At 36.8% G+C, this 20,789-nt stretch overlaps 1 protein-coding gene across 6 annotated transcripts in view; it reads right to left on the bottom strand.

Annotated features, from left to right (window-relative positions):
• Nucleotides 1-20,789, bottom strand: part of ARFGEF1 (ARF guanine nucleotide exchange factor 1) — a 100,754-nt gene that overhangs the window by 62,495 nt on the left and 17,470 nt on the right. For all 6 annotated transcript variants that reach the window (XM_074898862.1, XM_074898859.1, XM_074898861.1 and 3 more), the window contains exons 2-3: nt 4,513-4,543; nt 168-324 (exon numbers count right to left, since the gene is read on the bottom strand). In XM_074898862.1, coding sequence (XP_074754963.1) covers nt 168-324; nt 4,513-4,543 — 188 coding nt within the window. The remainder of the gene's footprint in view (nt 1-167; nt 325-4,512; nt 4,544-20,789) is intronic.

The raw sequence follows: 20,789 nt of genomic DNA, 5'->3' as shown, positions 1-20,789 counted from the left end.
ACATATGAAGTAAGATACACTCCCCTTTTGTGAGAAAGATACTAAATTTGGCTGTGTGTGGAGTAAAAGAATAGAAAAACAATTACATTATTTGCTACATAAAACTGTACTTCCCCTCCAAATCAAGGGGTTTATAGTTGACAGTTAAAGCTCATCTTCATACAGACCTGTAAACAATCTAGAGATGTACTGACAATCCTGGGGCACTTCGACTGGCATGCCAGTTCAAATGGTAGGAAGTATTTGTCTGCTTCAATGAAGCTTGTCTTTGATTTCACAGGTGGAAGAGTGCTTGAACCAGGCTTGGCTTCTCCATGAGGGGGACTAAACAGAATGATTGTATTAGAATGAAGTAAGTGATCACACAAATAGTTCTCACCACCACAATGTTTACATATAAAATACCAAGAAAATTAACATTAGGGGAGAGTAACTTAACTACAAAGTTAACACAATGCTAATATGGTCGTATAAATATTCTTAATATTTATACTTCATCTGTCTCCTTTATGGATCAGTCAAATTGACCCATTTGCACACTAAGTGGCTATTCAGTGGTCCCTGCTGGTTTGAAGGCATGAAAGACTTGTTTCCTCTGAGAACAGGAAAAGACTCCCCTTACTTGGTTGGTGAAAGCAGAGAGGAAGAAGGGAAATCTTCAGTATCATTTCCACATTAAATGATAATTCTGAGAGAAGTCTAGTCTCTTACTACTAGGACACATAAAAACACAACTTGTCAAAAATTTTAATGACCCTGAAAGTTAAGAACTACTCAACGACTGTATTATGATACCAGTTTGGTTCAGTACTTTACAGAAAGTACATCTATTTTGGAGATTAAATCATACCTGAACTTCAATCCTGGACATACTTTGGGAAAAAAAACAAACTAATAAACAACATCCCCATTCTCCCCAATGAAAAAAACAACCGAAACTTTCTATCTGTGCTTCAGATGACACCATAGAATTTAAAGGGTTCAGTGGTTACCAATGTATCTCACTAGGGCAATGTATCTGAAATTACTAACTGTACAAAATTTGAGAAAATTATTAGCTGTTGAAGCCTTATTGCTCGCAGCACCTTTAGAAACGGCATGCTCATTAATACTTAGCTAAAAAGGACAATTAAGAATGGGTAATTTTTCAGTAATCCATGTGCATCAATGCTGTTTGTCTTTGACTCAAAACAAGATGTTTGGATTTTTCATTTCACAGACTCATCACCTTTATCTAAAGCATTCCCAACCTGTTTTGTGCACACATATGTATCTTTACATAAAAGGTGAATTATACAGACTTGGTATTATTAAAGATCATAACTTCATAATCTATAGTGAAGGATTACAAAATTCTTGCAGTAATTCAAATAGATCTTTACAGAACAACTGATTTCAAATCCAGGCCCTATGTATTTGCTGAAAATTAAATTAGATGCTTCAAGGAATGCAGATGGTAGGAAAAAAAAAATTTTTCATGCTGCTGAAGTAGAAGAATGAACTGCTAAGAGTTCATTATAAATCCAAAGAATTAATGCAGTCCCACACATCATGGAGAGAGCCTTAAACTAATATGATAAATTATTAATTTCAACTTTTCAAGGAGCAAACTGGATTGCCCTTGAGAAGATGTTTGGTACTGCATTCAAACAGCCTTCCTTGTTTAGGCTGCTTAAAAAGGACACCTAAATTCTGTCTTAATAGTGAATAATTAAGTGTAAGATTCTACTTTCTACTAAATAAGTTCTCTTAAAGGTTTAAGGACTTATCCCTACATATTTTTTTCCTGAAGAAGAGCAGAGGCTTGTCTTTTTATTGGATGCATAACTTTATTTATTGCCCAATTCTGTTTTCTGGAAATGGAGCTCTTCTGGACAAAACCCAAAATCAGGTCATTTGCAGAGGAAGTACATGATTCTTCCATGTTCTTAAACCTCTCTGAAATTCCTATAAAAGCTTTTCTGTGAGGAATGGAAGGGTGGTATCTCTTGCTCATGTCTTATGACAAGACTGTTCTTCATCTAGTACTTACATCTATTGAATCCATTAAAATTAGGTTCAAAAAAGCACAGAAAAAAAGAGCAGACCATGATGAAATTCCAAAAATAAAGAACCCATGCCGTAGGCAAGCTACTGCAGAAGCCTGAAGCTTCTCTTAATTGAAAAGTCTTTAAAAATGCCCAAAAAAATAAATATGGAAGATGATGCTCCATTTGCCTCTGGAAAGATAAGGCAATAAGCTCATCACCTTGCTGATGACAGGAGGGAAGGGGTAGCAAGGAGAGGGAAGAAGAGAAGCCCAAAAGGTCTTTTCTTCTTAATGTCAGCAAAGAAATTACTTCAACTGGTATTTTTCCAGAAGACTGCAAAACTGTCCTCAACAAAACTTTCTTCCACCAAGGGATCTACCAAGCATGAGAATTATGAAATATGCTGATATTTATGTTATCAGCCATATAAACAGGTTAAGGTATGTATCACACAACAAATTTTTAAAATTATTTTGGCAGCACTTGCTGTGTAACGGTTACATAAACCAGCCTGTCCTTTTCTATTCCATTCCCCTCCACCCCACTACCAAACACCAGTTCTGTTTAGAAAACAAACAACAAAACAAAAGAAGCAGTTTTCCACGCAGAATTTCTGGGAGGTGGAAACGATCTATTTTTCAATGCATTCGAGGTTAACCATGAAATCAATTTTCTAGAACAGAGACTGGAAAAATTTGAAGAATGATCATTATAAGTCCCTTGTTCAGATATTGAAATCTCAATTACAGATATAAGCTGAAAATTATTTGATAAACTAATAGGTTTCAGTATTCTAAGGCTTAGAAAAACAGTATTTTCTACTGTATCTAAAAAATTTGACTCTAACAACAGGGTAAATCCATTCAGTTTCCAAGTTTAGCAATGCCTTCACAGCAGCAAAAGGCTACTGTCAAAATAAAGACAGCACTGAAGAAATCAAAGTCTATTTAGAAAATGTACATAGGCAGGTAAGACAGACATTATACCCCCAAAAAACTCACAACTTCAGATATTAACAGGACAGAATTTAAGCATCTGAAGTTCAGAAATGGCTGAACCATACTTGTATAAATCATTATAATTCTGAGCTCTCAATTAGTTTTAGTATGGTATTTAACTACAGGATCAGCTATTACTTTTCCTTAATCAGTGCCCAAAACAAATATCCCTCAGTGAGTACTTATCGTTAAGCATTTTTTTCTTATCATGCTTCACAATGTGGACTTCTGCTTTGTTTATACTACTCTAAGTAAAACCACATTACTACTTTTTGTCTGAGACTGTCTTGTGGTGCTTGGTGCAACATTTTCTGGACACTACACAAATATTAAATTTGTTTTTACAACCTTACTATGAGTTGATGGTATTGACTTTATTTTGCTGGTGGAAACTGAAGCACAGTGACTCAGCCAAATGCATCCATTAATTTTTACGTGCCCAATTTGATAAGCTGTGAGACTAAATTTTTCAGCAAATTTGATATTAAATTGTCCTTTACATCTTCTGAAGCAAAGTTCCCACTGACTACCTTTCCAGCTAAAGTGCTTACATGTTCCAAACCAAAACTTGTATATTTTAGCTCAAATACCCAGGAGATGAAGCAAAAATCATTAGCAGCCAATTCTGACACCTGTGGTTTAAATGATTTGCCTAAACCAGAAATTCATTTACAGGGCAGAACACAGGTCCCCAGGCAGCACTCATCTGCTTAAGCTGTAAGAACACTTTCATCATCAGTTTCACCCACTGATCCGATTCTTTCAACAAGGGGTATAAACAGTCTTCATCCTGAAGCCCTGACTCATGGTTAATAATGTACATTGAATGAGGAAGAAAATCCTGCGGACCATGTAATTAAATAATGGATTCCCCAGTTTACCAATACTTAAAAATGTACTTGTTGATAGCAGAAGAGTGCTGAATGTCAATTTTGGCCTCTACCTTCACTTGTAGAGGAATTGCTTCCAAAAATCTACACCTATTCCCTAACAGAGTCCTTTCCAGACACTATCTTTTCAAATTACACTACTACTTCTCTACCCGTTCCCACTTCCTCACCCCAACCTCCTCCCCTCGCTCACTCATAGTTTAAGTCTTTTATTTGCATTCCAGACTCTTCCCCCTCCTCTGAACCCACTTCAAGAGCTTTTAAGCTCAGTCCCCTCTGCCAGGACTTTCTTGCTGTGTCACCCACAAAGACCTTTTCTAACCTTGATCCCCATTCCTACCCTCCACGCCAGAAGGTATCAGCCTGCTTGCTCCCTCTAACCTATCTTTTGCCCCTACTCCCAGGCCCTGGGCCTTGCACCATAACAGCCAACCACAGAAGCAGCACTTTAGCACATTTCCAGATACCATTGACTTACAAAATATATTGAAAATGCTTTTCAGAGAGAGCCTGTAATCTCAATGCACAATAAGTATGGTATACATTTTAAGAAGTTAAAAGCACTATCACTCAGTACAATGAACTATCACATACCTTTGCTTTTCTGTTTCAGCCTTTATTTCCTCTGTAAAATGAAACAAAGGCATAGTTATGGAAATGGTATCATAACCACAAACACAAAATTAAATAACTGAAAATGACTGGAAAGCACAACTATCTAGGCAAGCATTTGAAACCAGGATTAGTTTAAAACAGAAAATACATGTTTATAAGCAGTTTCCTAAGAGCTTCTACCACCTGCATTGGTTGCAAACTGTATGAAGATTACAAATCTATATTCAAAACTTAATACTTAAATTTGCATCCAGTCATGCCAGCTAAACACCACATCCCTAGAATGTTTCTGCCAAGACACTCGCAAACTCTTTTCACAGCTCATGCATATAAAAATAATGAGGAAAATGCAATTATTAAAAGTACTGATCTATCAATAAAGGATATACTGCTTGTTCAATGTGTGTTATACAGAAAGACAATAAAGAAACCACCATTGCTGATTCTTACATGAAACCTTGATGACTAATAATGTTCTCTGATTTTAAACAGTGTTAAGACACCACAGTAATGACTAGAGGGGAGGGGGGAAAAGTCTGTAGCACATCTATTTCATACTATTTTTAAATATATTAAAACAGAAGGACTAATAGTTTAATGCTGTTGACAAGACATTCTGAATATTTTTTTACAATACATTTCAAAAAACTGATTTGGGAAACATCTTCAAAATGTACAGGATGAAGTATGAAAATACATATATGTTTTAAGTGATCATCTCAGGAAACTTATTCTAACATCAAGTTCTGCTCAACCATGTAAACCCACAATCAACTAAAACCAACACTTTACTTTGCTTTTTATGTATAAGCTTTAAACTAGTGGCATGAATTCTGACCACAAAAATAATTTAATATTTCTAACAAAGCCCCATGCAGCAAAATTGTGCTATCCCTCATTTACTATTTCACACAGTCATACTGATTCACTTAAGACAGGTTCCTAAGGTTGATATTTTATCACAAATCACTAGTATCAAATATGTTTACTAATAGAGTTGCACAACACCAAGAAAAGTAAATGTAAGGAGTGCATATCAATCTAAAATCTAAGTCTTATTTCTGATATGACTGATTCTCCTGTTTACCCCTAGTAAAACCCAGAGGTTAGCAGGTCAGTGGTTCATCTGAGAAACAGCTAGTCCAGAAGTGGTTCAAATCTGTGTTACCCAGGATTAGACAAAACATGAAAATAATTCCATATTCCAGATATTCAATATTTCTCAATAAGTAACAATAATAACAAGTCTTATAGTCAGCAATATTTCAGGAAAGTATGCCTTCCTACCAGGTACGACGCTTGATCCCTTTATGTGCTTGACGTCTAATTCCTGACCAACAGGAAGGAGAATAAACTCTCTTCCTCCCTTTCCCCCCAACATCTACATACCTTTCATTATTTTACCTTTCACCTTAGCATTCACACCCAGAAACTCTCCTCCCTGAGATGCTCTGAAGTCTGTCCAACAACCATTACTAATTAACAGATGCAATTGTGGAATGGCTCCCACATTCAAAGTTTCCAACTGAAGCAACAGAACTGAGCAGATTCTTGCCCAATACCCAATTATTTTGAACACAGAATGAAACACTGTACAGAAACTAAGTGAATCCTAATGCTCTGTTCAAATAGTAATCTCATTAATAACAGCAATGACATTAACAAATCTTGCATATAAAATGACACAAGGTGCTACAGTAGTGTAATTAAAAGGTGGGGGCAGACACCCAACACAAAAGTAGAAATCATGTTATTGAACTTGAATTAGTTGACTAAAACTACTTTAAATCCTCCTTTTTATACATTAAGTTCTGTTTAAAATGATTAATATATTTAGAAACCACTTATTTATAAAAGTCAAACTTAAGTCACGCTAACAAACATCTCTACTGTTTTATAATTCAAGATCACAACCCATTTTATCATATTTAATATGAAGAAAGATATTTGATTTCAAGATAAAGCAATCAGTATCAGCTTGTTATAACACAAATTTCAGTTTAAAAATTCATCAGATTTTAATAACCTGTAAGAAACACAATAGTTTATTTAACAGTTTTATGTAGGATCATTTAGGTACAGGATTCAACTATTGAAGAAAAAAAGATGTGTGCATTTACGAGTTATTTTATACTTTGTCTAGGGCTGAAAAACTCCACAAACAAATGTAGAAAAATAATTATTTCAGGCTATTGCTATAAATAAAACAAAATGCAAAGCTTGACTTCATGGCCAATTCTGGTTCTCCTTCTCAGCCTGCTCCACACCACTGGAATGCTAACCCCCTGAGGCTAACTACTCCCCGCTAGGAAAGGTGCAAATCATAGTGAACTTGTTCATTGTTCAGAATAGAAACAGTTGTGAGTATTGAATTAGTGTGAAAATTGTTTAAGGAAGTACCAGCAAGCCAGTTCTCCGCTCCCCATCCTCTGTATTTTTCCAGTAAAAGACAGCACATGTCCTAAGCACAAATATTCTTCCGGCACTACTTAAAGCAGATGTGACAGTAGGTAAGTAAGCATTCAGACACTTTATAGGTTCCAAAACAGTGGTTAAACTGTATGCTTAAGTAAATTTCTTGAGTTGAAAGCACTGCATGAACAAAGACAGTTCCTGGCGAACAGACAAACATGAAGTAAAATTCAGGAAAAACAAGATCAGAAAACAGCAGTTCCACTTTGCACTAACTCATTTTGTTCCTGAACTAAAAAAAAAAAAAAGTATCGAACCCAGCTAGCTGTCATCTGGATGCTACATCAGCCTATCTCTGAATTTATTCTCTGCTTTCTAAACTATAACAGTACTTGAAAAGATTACTAACTTAATAATAAAATCCAATCAGAGCTGCTTTGAGCTCTCACTGCACTGCTAATATTCTAACAAATTATCACTATTCTTTCTTAAAGTACTACAAGAGATTGTCTTCAGAACAGGTCACACCAATTTGTATCAGAAAATGGAAATTTTTGTAATTGAAGGAAGTATATTACAATTACAAGGAAAAAGCTTATGCAAGTGTCAATCTAATTAAATGTTACTACCCTTTCAAGTAGCACTGCATCAGTCTATTAATATGAAAGTACAGATTTTATAACCTTTGTTAAATAAAAAGAAAGGTTTTTATAGTGGCTGATATCAATTATTTTAGAACACTAAAATATTTTAAATGGCAGATAAGCACATGATATGACACTATTACTATGAATGAGGTAGACAGCTGGCTTAAACTTTACTGTTACCCTTGAGAACAGAGAAAACCTGATTTCCTTCACTGTCTGCTTGCTCCCTCAGCTCTTCATACCAAAACACAAATTAATCACAGTACAATTTCATGGTCACGTAGCAATCACATCCATAGGAAGTATACAAAAATTCAAGAAGCACTGTCAGCAGAAAAACAGGTGATAATAAAGGTAACTACAAAATCTCATGCTAGATAAATAATCTGTTAAAGACAGATGAACCAGAACATTGACTGATACATTCTTTTAAATGGGAAAAAGTAACTCCTGCAAAACTAAAAGTCAGCTAGAAAAGGGAGATAAATACAGGCTTGAAATCATAGGCTGCTTCCTTGTTTTGCTCTCCCTCTCAAAAACACACAATCAAAACCACAAAGGAGAGGATCCAAGACCTAGAAAAGCTTATTACCTCACCATCACCATTCATTTCTTTGAAGAGTAAGAGAGGATGTAAGATGCTGGAACAAGGGAAGAAAACTATAGAAACGGACTACAGCTTTCAGAGCCTTCTTCCTCTGTATTATCTGTGATGTAAACACAGAATTACTATGGAAAAGAGCTCACATTATTCTATGGCACTGAAAGAACGATCTGTCCTAAAATGGAACTAACTGGTGTATAATTAGTACTCTCAAATAAAGTGCAGCAGAAATAACAAAAAATCAATCCCTCCTGAACTCTCACATTCACACACAGCTCTAGAAGACGACCTCTTTATAGAGCTCTATCACAGAATTAATGGAAATATATATGGCTTCTGCACACAGAAGATAGAGCTGATCAAAGATGCATTACTTTGCAGTTTTACAATGGCCATGCATCTCAATCATTTCACAAAGTAGATAAAATGCATCACGTATATTAGTTTCAACATAATCTTCCACTTCATCTACACCTGTACTGACTACAATAATTTCAAAGAAATCTCTGAAAAGGTCTAAGACCTTTGTCATATGGGTGTACTGGTTTTGGCTGGAATACAGTTAATTTTCTTCATGGTAGCTTGTATGGTGCTGGGGTTTTGATTTGTGCTGAAAACAGTACTGGTAACACAGGGATGTTTTAGTTACTACCTAGCAGTGCTCACACAGAGTAAAGGCCTTTTCTGCTTCTCACACAGCCCTGCCAGTGAGTAGGCTGGGGGTGCACAAGAAATTGGGAGGTGACAGCCGGGACAGCTGACCCCAACTGACCAAATATCCCACACCATATGACATCATGCTCAGCAATAAAAACTTGGGAGAAGGAGTTTGCTTGCCACTGCTTGCGAACTGGCTGGGCATTGGTTGTCTGGTGGTGAACTATTGCTTTTTTTGCACCAATTCTGTTTCTTGGTTTTGTTATTCTTTGCTGTAGTGTTGTGTGTCTGGGTCCTGTCCATGTGTTGTCCCTGTCGACCGTGTCATGCCCCCCCCCCTTTTTTTTTTCCTTATTAATTTGTCTTTATCTCAAACCAAAGTTTTCACACTTTTACCCTTCCAATTCTCTCCTCAATACCAGTGAGTGGCTGAGGCTTAGCTGCCATCTGGAGGTAAACCACCACAACAGGTATCCATATTTCCACTGTCACCTCTCCAACTTTAATTCACTATTTCATCATGTCATTTGAACATTTTTTCCTTACCCACTTCAGACTGCTCAGTTTCTAGTATAAAAAAAAAAAAAGTTTTTCTTTTTTTTTTTCATTTAACATTTTATAACCAGCCAATCTCATCTGCCACTATAAAATTAACAAATCTCTCTGTAATAACAGTGGGTAACACCTAATCAGCAAGGTCAAACTGGGCCAAGTATGTCAAAGCAGGTGCTGTGGGCAATACTGTCTTAACTGGTCTATGATGCTGATCCAACTCCAACTTCGAACTAATTCACCGTTTACCCCACTAATCCGATTCAAAGGATGATTTAAACCTTAACTACACTGAAGGGTACCTCTAATTCCCATTTGAAATTTCTTTATGACTGGATTATTCCCTTGGTTTCTATGCCAACATCCCCCTACATCTAGGTTACTGTCCTGGTTTCAGATGGAATAAAGCTGATTTTTTCTTCTTAGTAGCTAGAATAGTACTGTGTTTTGGATTCAGTATGGGATTTGTATGAGAAGAATGTTGATAATACACTGATGGGTTTAGTTGCTGCTAAGAAATAAAGGACTTTTCAACCTCCCATGTCCTGCCTGTGCACAAGTACACAAAAAGCTGGGAGGGAGCAAAAGCAAGACAACAGACTCAAATTGTGCAATGGAATATTCCCTATCATCTAACGACATGCTCAGTATATAGATGAGGGCTGACCGGGAAACTGGCTCTTGCTTCCAGGATTACAGTTTCAGGATTATCTCTTCTCAGTTGGTGGGTGGGGAGCAGTTGCATTGTGCATTACTCATTCGTATTTTCTATTATTGCTATTATCATAATTATTTTAATTTTATTTTACTTCAATTATTAAATTGGTTTTATCTCAACCTACGAGTCTCCATACCTTTACCTATCCAATTTTCTCTCCCATTCCCCAGGGTGGGGGAGCGTGAGTGAGCAGCTGTGAGGTGTTCAGCTGCCAGTCAGGTTTAAACTATGACAACTATATTCGGGTAATATTTCCTTCTGCTTACCTAAGTATTCCATAATATCATGTAAAGTATAAATATTCTACTGTTATACTTTGGCAGAAGTCAAGGATAACATTCTCATCACATAAGGGATAACTAAATGGTTACCTTCAGGAATGGTACACAGAGCTAAATTCTATGGTAACAGCTGAACATCAAGTTGCATGTTAGATTACAGGGAAAAGAATTCTTACGGAACTTGCTATTGGGAAAAGGGCAAACTACTTATCATAAAATGGAAAAACACCTTGCAAGTTCATTACGAAGTATGATGCTAGGAAAAAAACCCACACTTAAAAAACCATTTCATACATATCTCACATAATATTTTTCCATTCTTGCATCACAATTGTATTCAAAAACAAGAGCATATTATGTTCCCACAATGCTGTATTGCAAACAACTGACGCTGCCTGCCAGAGAAGCACATGCGTATGTTTCTACAAGGATCTGCACATCTAAAGACTAATATTCAGTATATAATATTCATGTACATACATCAGAATTAAAAGTTTATTTGCCTAACTGAAAGTAAATCTATTAGAACAGAAACCACCCTGCATTTTCACTGGGGGGAAAAAAAAATTACCTCAAAAAATTACATCCAAAATGTACACCCATTCCTCTGCTCACTGGGGAAGAGACAGAAGCAGCTACTCTTCCACTTAGTACTGGAAAAAAAATTGGATTTTCCAACTCTTCTTAATGCCAAAAATGTATGCAGATGACTAAAAATCGTAACGATATTAGAACTAAAAAAAAAAGGGTATTAAACATATAATGAATTCAAGACAGTAAGCAGTGGCTTTTTAAAGCATTGTAACCATCCTGGGTAATCAGCCAAAGCAGCACAGGCTGCAATACTCCAAGGAAACGAGTCAATGTTTGGAGTTCACATTACTTATATCATAGAAGACTACTGTGAGAAGGAAGCAATTGGAATTCAATTCTTCCCAAGTCAAAGCAGGTGGATGAGATCCAAAGAACATGCAGTGAAGAGGAATTTCAATTATATCGGTATGTATATTAAAAAAAAGTGAAATTCTATTAGAACATTAAAGGCTTTGCTTAAATTGACTTTGGCTTGCTTCCTTCCACCCAAATATTCCAGACACTGTCTCCAGTATCATAGAAAATATTGTGGCAACCAAGGCATTAAGAAAATCCCAACTTTTTCATCATTAACAATACTGAAACTGTCGTCCTTCATGTCAAGGTATACGGAAGCCCTCAGAGACCTAGCAGTCTACAGGTACTCATCAATTTAAAACTGTAAGATAAAAGTTAGCTGTACTGTAAGTAATATAAAACTAGCAATTCAATATTCATTTGAAAATAACTTTAATTAGCTATAGTCTTGACTATGTAATAAGATTATTATATATATGTTGATAGTTTAACTTAAAAAAAAACCCAAACAAGTTTGTATGCACAGTAGTAAAGCCATATAAATGTGACAGGAATTAAAAAAAAATCCCCAAAACAATCTCTCCCTCAGAGGTAAACTTCCAAGCAAATCATGCTGAGTAATTTTTCCCCAAAAGGGGTTATTGGAATGTATTTCTAAATACATATCCAAAACTTTTTTCTTCTCTTGATACCTCCTTCAAGCAGTGTCAAAAAGTGTCCTGTCTATTCAGCTAAAGCAAGGAAGCATTAACATCTGACAGCCTGTAACTTCAGAAAAAAACTAAATTAGGTCTAAGGAGTCCAAACAATAGGACTGGAGAAACACAGAGTCATTTTCAACACCAGGTTCACTGCATTTGGACAATGATGATCCAGAGATGATCTCTGTGAGCAACTTCTGTCAAGTCAGTACGTCTAAGAAAAAATATGTAAAAATATATGCTGCAAATTTGGCACTTACTCTTACCTAAACATTGCTCTGGACATCCAAACCCCTTTCAGGTCTTCCGCAAAGATGAGGATTTGCTAAGCGACAGTGTCAAGCACACACACTGCATAGGAATTTTCTCCAGGCTTCCAGCGGAACACTCTTCTTGCTCTCACAGAGCCTCTGCCTCACTGCTTCTAAACTCTGAACTACTCCAGTTTCGGTATGTTTTCTTGTGCTGAAGATGTATGGAGGAGGGTAACTAGTAAACTCAGACTGAGGTATCTTCCTCTCCCATTTCTTTTTTAACTATAGCAGTGTAATTAACATTCAGTAACTTTTAATACATCTATCTTCAACATTAACCCAGAGCATTGTATGTAAATATCAAACAAACAAAAAATGAAAGCTTTATAAAAAATCCTCACTGGGATCTCAAATTACCATAGAATAACGAAACTGTTTAGTACAATACTGTTATTCCCCTAAATTATCAAATCAGGTTGACTTGACTAAAACTGGTAATAGTGTATGGAAATTCATTACAGGAAGATAGTACTGAAATGATCAGTATTTTAGGTAGCCTGCAGAAGAGCCCACTCACTATGAAAGCCAAAATTGTTCTTTGAATGGAATTTCCAAGATGCCTATCATAGCACTGTGTTTTCCTGTAAATCCTATAAACAGCTTTCTCCACCATATCTTCTGGGATGCAGAGAGATCTCTGCTTCCTTCCTTCAAATCCTCCTAAACACAGTGACTATAAGATGGACAAAAAATGCCATTTGTGGGAGTCCAAAAGGCTGATAGCAGCACTGGACTTTTAGGGATGCAGTTTCTGTTCTTTGTTTTAATCAGAAAGCTAACCTAAAGAGAAATGGGATTGGAAGAAATACAGACACAAGTGCAAGCACATACAGCATCAAAGTGTGAATCTCACCTGTGTACATTCTCCCCATTGTAGAATACCATTGTCTCCTTCCCCTCAAAATTCCTGAGCCCAGACTTAAGCATAGACCCTCAGTTATAGTTTATTTACACATCTGTTCTTATGACTGCTGGTATTCGCTGGGGTCAGTTAACCTTTCATTCTACTTAGTTTCCTCTATCTGGAAGATTACAGCTCACACAGCTATGGCACATGGATAGAAGAAAGCTCCATGTGAATATAAGAAAGTCACTGCTGTGGTCTTCACACAGCATTTATATAACAGCAAATAATTCTTGTACAGACAAATAAAAACAGCCTTGAGAGTATGTATTTGGACACTTCCACTTGCTTTCCATTCCAATGTATTATGCTGCTGCAACTTCATGTTTACGGATATTGGAGGAGTAACTAAGGAAGCACAGATTAATCACACTATTTAAGAAGCATTCCAAGCAAACAGCAGTTACATTTTGAGTTTGATAACTCATGATGAAATTCTGTTTAGATCCTCCTTGTTGTGCTCTACAAAATCCTGAAACTCTCTAATGAACTGAAATACTAAGTTATATCTTATTAGCTTAGAAAAACAGGGTAGGCTTTTGAAGTGTACAGAGAAATATTTATGTTTACGTACACACAAAGTAAAAAACCCAAAAGCCACGAATACAAACTTTATGAGGTGCTTCAACTAATTTTCTGAAAAGAGTGATAATATAAGAAAGGAACATTATATGTTGTTACTTCTCATGCCATATTTTCTGATTGTTAAAGGTCTGCTGTAAACCCTATTGAAGTATTTATCTACTTTTATACCAGCAATTCAAACGGTGTTATGTTTGATAGTCCTTATTGGGCTTCTTATTTGTGAAGCAATCTTCTCACCTATTCCTAATTTTCTTTTTAGTCATACATAAAGAACTACAGCTTCTCCCCACCCCTACTCATGATATAATACTATTCAGGAATATGAAACTCTGGTTGTAAATTCAGAAACTTGGGTGCACAACCTGTCTCCACTCAGCCAACCTTACTACCTGCTCCTTCAGCTCATTAGGTATGACATTTTCAAACAAAGAATCACTGGCAAATCTACTCGAAGGAAGAAACTTCTCAAGTGGCCTGATTCTGCTTAAAATTAATTGTGAATCATTCAATCCAATAGGGTTTTATCATCTTCTGTAATAATATTTCTACTTGCTAAACCAGACTACTGTCAAGTTGCTTCCCTTGGGAAGAGGAGGGGCAACACACATATAGGTCACACGTTGACAAGGATACTGGATTGTAGACATTATTAGTAGCATTTATATTCTAACGTGTTTGAAAAGCTCATTTTTCTGCAGCAGTAAATCCTTCTGCTTCCCCTCAGTATTACATGGGTCTCCACCCTTTATTAAATCCACAGCAAACTCCCAGCAGTATCCAAACTCGTGTCTTTACCCCTTAATTTCTGATTCTTAGATCAAAATCAAAGAATGGAAATAAACTTTTTGTTTACATCTTTAAACACTGTTACAGGAGGATAGCCATGCACATTTATTTTAATCAAGCAGGATATACCTTTCAATTATCTTGTTCCAGTCTTTTTTGATACCTCTTCCCATTACCCCCATACATCAGTTTCAGGCTCAGAACTCATTGCATGAATTGCTGAAAAGGTGCATTAACATACAAACAATTTCATTGCTGACCAAACACATAGTCACCTAACCAGATTATCGGAAGGATCTTGTCTACAGTTTTCCAATATACTTTAATCTGATCCAACTGAAAGTGACCATGGAAAAAGATGATTCCTCCTACTCCATGTGTCTCTTTGTGCTTATTTGCGTCACATGTTTTGGAAAGGAAGAATTGAACAGAACTACCCCTTGCCCACAGGTGCACTGGAGTAAGTACTGCAAAACCATATGAAGTTTACTCACTATGTTTCATCAGCATTAGTATTGTTTGCAATGAGGTAAATTTTGCAAGGACAATAATGTTTCTTTATCAGGTAAGGGCGGGAAGCCCGCAGCTGTATATTCGTCTTCATATTCACAATGTGTATAGTGTATTCTGACCCTTCTTTCTCATGTCCTATGTTAAAATTTCTGTGAGTTGTGTAAATCCTGATTCCAGAAGCTACAATCCCAACATATAAACACAGCAACAGGTATCCAAATAAAGAGGCATGTAGCACAACATTTTGAAAACAGCGTTAACTAACTTCACTCAGCTATTTTTATTGTTGTGGTTTGAGCTCAGAGGGCAACAGAGTATCATGCAGCTGCTCACTCCTCCCTTCCCCCCCAGCACTGGGAAGGAGGAAATAAAGCAAAAGCCCAGGAAATCGAGGTAAGGACAGGGAGGGATGATCCCATCCATTATGGCACAGGCAAAAGACCAACTTGTTAGGGGAAGAAAAAAAGACTGTAAAATTTGATACAGACTAACAACAACCACACTTAAGAGACAAAATATGACTGCAAGACGCATTACCACATCCTGAAAACACTTTCCTCCATCCCTCCCTTCTTCCCAGGCTCAGCTTTGCTCCCAGTATCTCTACCTCCTCCCATCAGTGGTGCAGGAAGCAGGGAACAGGGGATGCAGTGAGTCCTGACACTTCTTCCACCTCAGGGTGAGGGGGGACTTCTGGCATTCCTCCCCTGTTCCAGCACGGTCCCCCTCTCACAGGAGACAGTCCTCCACAAACCAGCTCCAACATGAGTCGCTCCCATGGGTGCTGCAGTCCTCCCAGCGCTGAACTATAACAGTGGGGCCTTCTTGCCATGGGGTCCCAGCCTCCTTCGGGCACAGTCACCTGGGTTGGCATGGGGCCCCCACGTGCTACAAATCGGTATCTGCTCCACAGGTGACCTCCATGGGTGCCTGAGGGGGGCGGCCCTGCCTCCTCACCATGGGATACAGGGAGTCTCTGCTCCTGTGCATCCCCCCCCTTCTCACACACTGACCTTGGTGTTTGCACAGATGTTCTTGCACCTTCTCCTCACAACTCTCACAACTCCTCCCAGGTTCCGCTTCTTAAATATGTTATTGCAGAGGCACAGCTAAATGGCCTGTCCTTGGCCAGAGACGGGTCCAAGTTGGAGCTGGGGAAGCTTCTCACAGGGGGCCACCATGTGAGGCCCCTCCCCTGCTACCAAAAAACCCCTGCCACTCACTCAAACCAGGTTTGTACTTTTTGCTGCTTAAAGAAAGTAAGCAGAGTATATATTCTATGCAAACAGATGAGTCAACTACTACTCAAAACAAAGAAAGACTACTCACTAAGAAAAACTTCGAGCATTGTTCAATGTGTTAACCCGCATAAATTTTTTGCTATTTAACATCCCTTTCCTCCTGACTGCATCATCTATCTCTAGTATACCAGTACAACTGTCTTGTGCACATCATCTATAAAATTGCAGAGGGACCTTACTAGTTGAAAAGTAACAAAGTAGCACTGGATTAAGAGAGAAAATGTTGACGTTTTTAACTTAAATTTTAAAAGATGTTTTTAAAAAATATGGATTAGTTCCTTCATCTGGTTTTACCATGTAGCTAAGGGTAGGATGGGAAGAAAACAAATGCTTTAGCCAGCATTGCTGCTGCTGTTGGCAAAAGATGGGGTGTTAATTATAACAGACTAGAATCATGGAAAGAACAGAAAATTCAATTCAACATGGAACATGAAAATGTGTGTTGAGAGAGGTAATTTATTTCTTTACTAAAGAATATGAGAGGACAAAACACTGCAGAGAAACAACTAAATTAAGACAGACCGCCTAGAAGAGTCTGATCAAAGGATATACTACAATTATACAGGTCACAATAACTGTAATTTACAGAAAAAGCAATTTCACCAACTGAGCGCAATGGTATACAGTATACAGATCAATATACAAAAAGGTTCTTACCAACTGTCTCTCATGAAAATACCAACATGCTGGAATAAGAAAAGCATTGCAAGTCTTTGTGGACAGAAAAAAAGCAGCAGCTTCTCTGCCGCAGTAATTGATTTTTCGAAGTCTTGCCAAGAATCATAACTGCCATCTAAGTAACTCATAACAAGGTAAAGAAAGTAATTATAATACCTATTTTATGGAATTTATAATTGGTAATCATCATAATTGTCTACAGAAGTGAGACTTTATATTCACATCCCTCCATCACTGCAACCCAACATTACAATGCACCTTTATGTGCACGAAGTTCCTGAAAGTACCTGTAACTCCACATAAAGAGTTAGGAATCTACCAATTTAAGTTTCAAATTTAAGAGAGAGAGGTTTGAAGGATGATAGAATTTAATGGTTTGAAATTAATATGTAATTCCTACAGTTTCTCTAGAATAGTTCATGCAATATAACTGGACTTTCCCCACTACTGTTTACCTGATTCAACTGATGTGATGCTTCAGTTTCTCAGCATATTCATCTGAGAAAATAGACTGAAAAATCAGGACAGAAATAAATTATCAATAGGATGTATTGATGTATTGTATATCCTCTCTATCAATTTTCTCAAATATTCACTATTCCAATTGAGTATTTGCTTCAGTCAGCAGAACAGTAGCTTGTACTGCATGTAAGAGCAGACTGCAAACACGCTCTGAACATCGTGGGTTTATGCTTCCTCAAAGCCACGAGGAAACCAGTAACTCTGTTGTGTAAGATTGTGAAACTTGTTTGCCTAGTTCTAGCGATGATGAATCATCAGTAACCCTTAATATGTCACAGAGTTTGATATGTTGATCTCTGAAATGCAGTCTCAGTTCCTCTGCTTCAACCTTTAAGAAATTAACTTGAACCTAGGTCTTTACATTTTTCCCTTTGAGCACTGAATATAATATAGCTATTTCACAGTAGAAAGTAGAAATTTAAGACTATTTAAGACTATATATACCTCAAAATTTATTTTTATATATATGTGCACGGACACACACAAAATATCTCCACATATAATGTGATTTTTACTCTCTCAATCTAATCTATAACTTGAAGAGGAAGTTTTAACTCAGCAGAACATAGGAAACACCACAAGCATTTAACTAATAAGTTTGAATTGGAAGATAGGTCATGACTGAAACTGCACTCAAAATACTAATACATTTCCAGCCTCTACCACTGTTTGAGACAGCCTGGTAAAACTTTTAATGAAAAGTACTCCTACCTACTCTAACACAATACTGAGTCTTCTGTTTTATTTTGAAAAGTTAAAATTGAAACTCATTAATACAGGTGAATAAAAGAATTAATTATGTAATTATGTATTATATTTCTAGTTAAAACTACCAGATATGAAAGAAGCATCATTTCTTACACAGAAGGCAAGCTTGCGGTAATGCGTATTGTGCCTTTTCATGTCAAGCTGGGCTTTGCCAATCCCCCTTGAAAGAGTAGCTTAGTTTCCCTCTTTTTAAACACCAGAAACTCAAGCACATCCCTCATACTCTGCTGGAAAAGTGTGAGCTTCTACCAAAACAGAGATGACAGATGCAGAAACAAATTCTGCAGACACAAAATTACATTTGAAATAGGGAAAGCATTTTCAATCAAATAATTTTCATCTGTCTGAAAAAGCATATCTGAAATGAAATATATGCAGAACAAAATCCTGTGACTTGTAACTTATCTGAAAGGACACAATGAGCTTCTCTCTGAAGATCATCTTTAAGTCTGACCTTTAAGTTCAAAGCAGGCAAACATGAGCAGTCCAACTCAAAAAAAAAATCTCACCCCTCTGCAATATGATTGCTGGATTCTTCCACCATATCCATCCCTGTGAGAGAGAAGTTTCTGCACAGTCTGATATGCTGCTGCCTATTTATTATCTTTGGTAATATCTAACCAGTAAAAATGCCACCCAGAGAAGTGGTAGTCTGTTCCGTTGGAATTACTCAGACTACTGCGTGACAAGGCTCTCAATCTAACATAAAGCCCTGCTTTCAACAGATCATCTCCATAGGTCCCATTCAATCTGGATTTCTCTCTGACTTGACTCCATACATTTCCAAAAGACCTCTGTTACACAAGAATCTATCTTCAGCATTCACTTGCAGCCAGTGTGATAAATAAAAGGCTTAACAGAAACAAGTCTGTTAAGTAACAGAGTAACTCTTAAAATTCAATTAACATTTCTAATTGTTTGCATTGACAACTGAAAACAAATTCTAAACATTCAATAGAACCTACATCTAGAAGCACAAAATGTTGCATTTAAGGTTAGGATTTGGTTTGATATATATGGTGTTCCTACCTGTGTGTTTTCATGCATGATTTGCCTGACCTCTTGTAAGTGCAAAGTTGTCAATGCAATCAACAGCTGAGGAAGCTGTGCAGCAAACCAGCCAGATGTGTGCTTCAGGACTTGCCTAAGCATTCTCCAAAGGCAGCAGAGAGCTGATCAATATAATCAATGGAATAAAGAGTTTTGATACATATGAAGGCCTCTAACTTTAGACATCTTACCCTTTAACTGAGTCCTGTTTCAAGAGTTTATGCTCCCATGACAGAATCAACAATCTAGTAACAAAAGTAGTGACAGATAACATGAATTTAAGTCACAAAGCCAGTCTCAATTTTTCCTCAGCACCCATATTCTCAAACCAACAGTACTACAGTTGCAAACATAAAGCACCGTATTTACTTAATTTATGACAGAAACTCAAAGAAAGAAAAAAAGACTATATTTTCATTTATGTACTTGGGTAATTTATGAATCAAATTTTTAAAGGCCTAACCAAATACAAACTGGAAAAACAATCTGCAGCACGTTTTGCAGCAGTTGAGCTCTCGTTGTCTTATACAAGCATTCTGGTTTTCCTACTTCAGATGCAACACAGCTTTTTACACCTACATGCAAAGTTTAATCCCAGAATTAGTGTATCTTCAGTTCATGATGCCATTCCCAGAACACTAGTATTTTCATCATCATTTCATGTCGTAAGACTGGGATTTGCGTGCAGTAGTTCTAGTCCATTTTGTTAAGAGAACAAGTTTCTTTTTCCTTTCCAGTTAAACATGCTTTTTAATACATAAAATAACAAATAAAGATGATTTAGCATAAACATTTTTGAACTTTAGCACCACCTAGTTCAAAAGCTATTTCACCACAGAATGCAGACATAATGGAACTAAATGAAAATAAATTTCAAACAAGAGGAAGGAGACTAATCAAGTTTGACATATGATGAAATACATAAACAGATCAATATCTAAAGATGCCAACAAAAAAGGTGCATCCCTATCCCAGATTTTTAAGATACAGTTCTTGTAAACTTTGAGAACTGAGGAACAAACCCAGAAAACAAACCTAAAATCACCAGACTGTATTGGACAAAAAGATACAAGAAAACCCTTGACATCTATCCTGTATTTTGCTTCCATGAGTAGTCAACAGCATATGCTGAAGTAAATTCAGATTAAAAAAGCAGAGCAAGAATGCTGTAATAGTCCCCTCCTACCAGTATCTAGCCATCTGGGACTTATATTCTTCCTGAACAAAGGCTGCTCCTGCAGGTTTGACACTTGTGGAATTTTCATTTAATCAGTTTTTCAACCATTTAAACTTTGGGGTCAATGTAATTACAAGCTGCAGGTAAGAACACTTTTTTGCTTTACTTTAAATAAGCTGAGTTCTTCACAGGATC

This window comes from Athene noctua, chromosome 2 (genome assembly GCF_965140245.1).
Source record: "Athene noctua chromosome 2, bAthNoc1.hap1.1, whole genome shotgun sequence".
Classification (NCBI taxonomy): Eukaryota; Metazoa; Chordata; class Aves; order Strigiformes; family Strigidae; genus Athene; species Athene noctua.
The sequence above is the reverse complement of the archived record's forward strand: the minus strand, read 5'-3'. Positions and strand labels throughout refer to the sequence as shown.